Source organism: Octopus bimaculoides, chromosome 15 (genome assembly GCF_001194135.2).
Source record: "Octopus bimaculoides isolate UCB-OBI-ISO-001 chromosome 15, ASM119413v2, whole genome shotgun sequence".
NCBI lineage: Eukaryota > Metazoa > Mollusca > Cephalopoda > Octopoda > Octopodidae > Octopus > Octopus bimaculoides.
The window spans coordinates 40040611-40044795 of NC_068995.1; the positions used below are offsets into that span (position 1 = coordinate 40040611).

The 4185-nt window shown below is 41.1% G+C and overlaps 1 protein-coding gene and 1 long non-coding RNA gene across 3 annotated transcripts in view; one reads left to right on the forward strand and one right to left on the reverse strand.

The window, feature by feature from the left end:
- Positions 1 to 4185, forward strand: part of LOC106873515 (uncharacterized) — a 94726-nt gene that overhangs the window by 63459 nt on the left and 27082 nt on the right. The gene's annotated exons all lie outside the window — the stretch shown is intronic.
- The window catches only part of LOC106873514 (carbohydrate sulfotransferase 15), a 29448-nt gene that overhangs the window by 12827 nt on the left and 12436 nt on the right, over positions 1 to 4185 (reverse strand). Inside the window, exon 2 of one of the 2 annotated variants that reach the window (XM_014920899.2) lies at positions 1196 to 1315. The exons of the other annotated variant lie outside the window; for it this stretch is intronic. Within the exon in view, the coding sequence (XP_014776385.2) occupies positions 1196 to 1315 (120 nt within the window). The remainder of the gene's footprint in view (positions 1 to 1195; positions 1316 to 4185) is intronic. 2 annotated transcript variants of the gene reach the window in all.

Genomic DNA, 4185 nt, shown 5'->3' on the forward strand with positions numbered 1-4185 from the left:
TCAAACACAACTGGATCTTCATCTTCAAGTCTGAAATCTCCACTTCTGAATTTTGCAAACCATCTCCTGCAAGTTCTTTCATTCGAGCATAAACTGAGTGTATGTCTCGAGTTGCTTCGGCTGCAGAGTTTCCTTTTTTGTACTCATAAAGCATTATGTGCCTCAAATGCTCTTTGAACACTTCCATGTTAGAAAGGGTTTTTAATCAAGGAAATTTTAATTCTATTATTCTGTAAAATAATATTTAATTAGTTTAAATGTACACAAATGCATAAAAATAATTTTCAGTTCCATTATACATTCTAAAATACTTTTAAATTTCATTCAATTTTAAAAAAAGGTAAAATCAGACAGAACTTATGGGATGACCTAATATTTGCATCATATGTACTTTATATACAAGTTTTACTTTATCTATTCGCTAGAAAGTTCGGAATACGAAATTTTGAGGTTCCTCAACTTGGAGTTTAATTATAAACGTTGACGTGTCTCTCTATAGCCGTGGTTCCCAATCAAAGTCCATAAGGTCCTTCGGGGTTTACATAAGATTCTATTGTTAAAGTTTATGTACTATAAATTGGTTATATTTCTACAATACACAAAATATTTCAAGAGTTTTTTTTAAATACAATTCCTAATAATATTTAATTAAATGAATATAATGTGACGTTTCAAATCATTGAAGGGATATGAGAATCCATACGAGTAAAATAAGAATCAAAGGGATCCATAGGCAAAAAAAAATAGTTGAGAATCACCACTATAGATATAGTTAAGCCTCTAGACTCTAGAGCAGGGTTTTCTCAACCAATTTTCACCAATGGACGCCTTTGATTACTACTTTATTTTGGTGGACCCCACCACAGCCATTCAGTGTTTAAAAACTAGTTTTATAGGAACTTCTTTCAAAATTCCTATTTTGATTTTCACACATTAACTCGTGTAGGTTGAACTATGTAAAATGTTAGAGAAAGAGACCTAGCTGTTTCTTGCGATGCATACTAATACATACGTCAAAAGCATTTTTCTTTTCAGGCGCCCTTAAAATACTATTGTGGATCCCTGGTTTATTATTTTGTTGCGTGGACCGCTAAAAGTTTGATATAGACCCTCAGGGGCCATATGGATTCCCGTTGAGAGCCACTATTCTATAGGCTTAACTAGGCGCTTTAGGAAAGAGTTGTACCGTACTCACATATTATATGAGATCTTAAATTTCCAGAAGAGTCATTCAGACGTTTGGCAGCAATATCAAATACATTCACATAGTCTTCAAATGACTGTATTCTCTTGTTCCGTATAAATACGTCATACCCTGTACATCACAAAGGAAAACAAGCAACGGTTAAACGCTTCAACGAAACTGCAAAAACTATGAAGAATGACCAGTTTGGGGAATAGTTTTAGAAAGAATAATTCTAAATTGAAGTTTAGGATTGTTTTCGATGAGAATGACATGTCCCAGTTAGCATTTTGTTCTTAGCATTTTATCAAAAAGTGATTATGGACCGTATGTTTTCTTCAATTTACAGAAGTCGAAACATAAAAAAATACTAGAGGTGCAAGCATTGTTCACATTGCTTACTGGAAACACAAATTCTGGCTTCTTATTTGAATTTCCCCCTCTCTCTCTCTCTCACTTTCTTTATCTCTCCCCCTCTCTATCATGCGTGTGTGAGGGGTGGTGATGGTGAGAAGGCACATGGCCGAGTGGTTAGGCTGTTCCACTCACGATCGCAAGATGGTAGTTACTATTCCCAGACAACAATGCGAAGAAGCGCAATGTGATCAGCGGTATGTAGCAACAGCTAATAGTCTGCACAACGTGTGTGTGTGTATCACTGTATCGACCAGACTACCGGATATTATACACCATTGGTCATAAAGCGCTTCCTCGTATTGGTTTCCATCTTGGCCCCAAACTGTTTCATTAAACATTGCATTTCCAATGATTTTGGCAGAAAAGTCATCTCGACGCTATGGAAGGCCTTTTCATAGTCGACAAAAGCGATGCACAGAGACAGCTTGTATTCTTTCGCTCTATCTATAAGCTCTGTTGTGGAGGCGCAATGGCCCAGTGGTTAGGGCAGCGGACTCGCGGTCATAACATCGCGGTTTCGATTCCCAGACTGGGCGTTGTGAGTGTTTATTGAGCGAAAACACCTAAAGCTCCACGAGGCTCCGGCAGGGGATGGTGGCGAACCCTGCTGTACTCTTCCACCACAACTTTCTCTCACTCTTTCTTCCTGTTTCTGTTGTACCTGTAATTCAAAAGGGCCAGCCTTGTCACACTATGTCACGCTGAATATCCCTGAAAACTACGTTAAGGGTACACGTGTCTGTGTGTGGAGTGATTAGCCACTTGCACGTCAATTTCACGAGCAGGCTGCTCCGTTGATCGGAGCAACTGGAACCCTCGACGTCGTAAGCGACGGGGTGCCAGCAACAATAAGCTCTGTTAGAGTGAATATGTGATCTCCCGCATTGTAGTTCTTACAGAGACCTGCTCGTTCCCTTTGCTGCTCCTCATCGAGGTGTTTCAGAGGTCTAGTGACTGTGACCTTTATAAGCACCTTATAGAGGTGAAACAGGAGGCATACGAAGCGATAGTTTCTTCAATCTTCCTTATCAGATTTTTTGTGAAGCTACATGGCATTCGACTGTTTATACTCTTTTATTTGTTTCAGTCATTTGACTGCGGTCATGCTGGAGCACCGCCTTTAGTTGAACAAATCGACCCCAGGACTCACTCTTTATAAGCCTAGTACTTATTCTATCGGACCCTTTTGCCGAACCGCTAAGTTACGTGGACAGAAACACACTCGTAGTGGTTATCAAGTGATGGTGGGGAGACAAACATACACACACACACACACACACACATACACACACACACACACACACACACATATATATATATACATATATTTACGACGGGATTCTTTCAGTTTCCGTCTACCAAATCCACTCACAAGGCTTTGGTCGATCCGAGGTTATAGCAGAAGACACTTGCCCAAGGTGCCACGCAGTGGGACTGAATCCAGAACCATGTGGTTGGGAAGCAAGCTTCTTTATTTCATTATACTAGCTGTGAAAGCCGTACATAGAGGGGACAGCACAAGGTGGGGGACAAAAAAACAAAACGAATGGAAAGGATGAATTAAATCTAATGAAAACTGAAATGAAACCATTCGGCCACACCTCCGAGCGACTTCATTGAACCTGTTAATACAACGTTGTTTTTTGTTTTGTTTCGTTTTGTTATTTTTTAAACTAGTTTATAACACAGTTATTAGCGACAGCTAATTATCATTCCCCCGAAGGATGTTTACATTGTGCTTCTTTAAAATATCATAAACTCTTACTTGCTTAGACATTGAGCTGGTGTCCAATTTCTTGACCCAGCACTCATAGTCATGGGTTTCCTCAAAGTCCTTTTATCTTGATACATATATATGCTGGGTCTGCGACGCTGGTACTAGTCTTCATCTGTGGTGCCGCTTCACTCTCCTTTTCCTCAATCGCCACGAGTAGTGGAGCACAAGCCACTTCCTCATTCTCTTGTTTCTCCTTAGCCTTCACAAGTGGTAGAGGACAATCCGCTCTAATGTGGCCTTTTAGGTCACATTTACAGCACCGCGGAATCCTCTCTTCCACTCTGACTTTCAGTGTTGCGTCTCCGACCGTGATTGTCTCTACCACATTTTCGATATCTTCCACTGCAACTTGTACCACCATATCAAGGCTTTGTCCTTGCCAGTTCCTGTGGGGTGTTCTGGCGGCCTGGAGGGCCACCACCTTCTCCTCCATGCCTAGCAGTATGGCAGCTACCAGCCAGGCTACATCCACTTCTGGCGGTATGCCTTCTACCCTAACCCTGGAAGCACGTCTCCCAAGGTATACGGGTAGAAGCAGCACTTCATCAGTTCTCAATGGTGTTGCTGAGTGCAGCCTGGCAGTAGCCACCTCCCGAAACCGCAACTCCACTATTCCAAAGATTTTTTCCTCTGGCTAGGTAGGAAATTCCTTACCAGATTTGTTTTAGAGCCTTTTCTCCTTGAGCCATCGTCATGATTTCAATCTTCCTGGCTGCCACCGAATGTTCTGTAAATCATGGTTTTCTCATTTTTCACTTTTAATACTTCTTTGTGTGCAGTGTGGGCGGGGGGACACACACACACACAC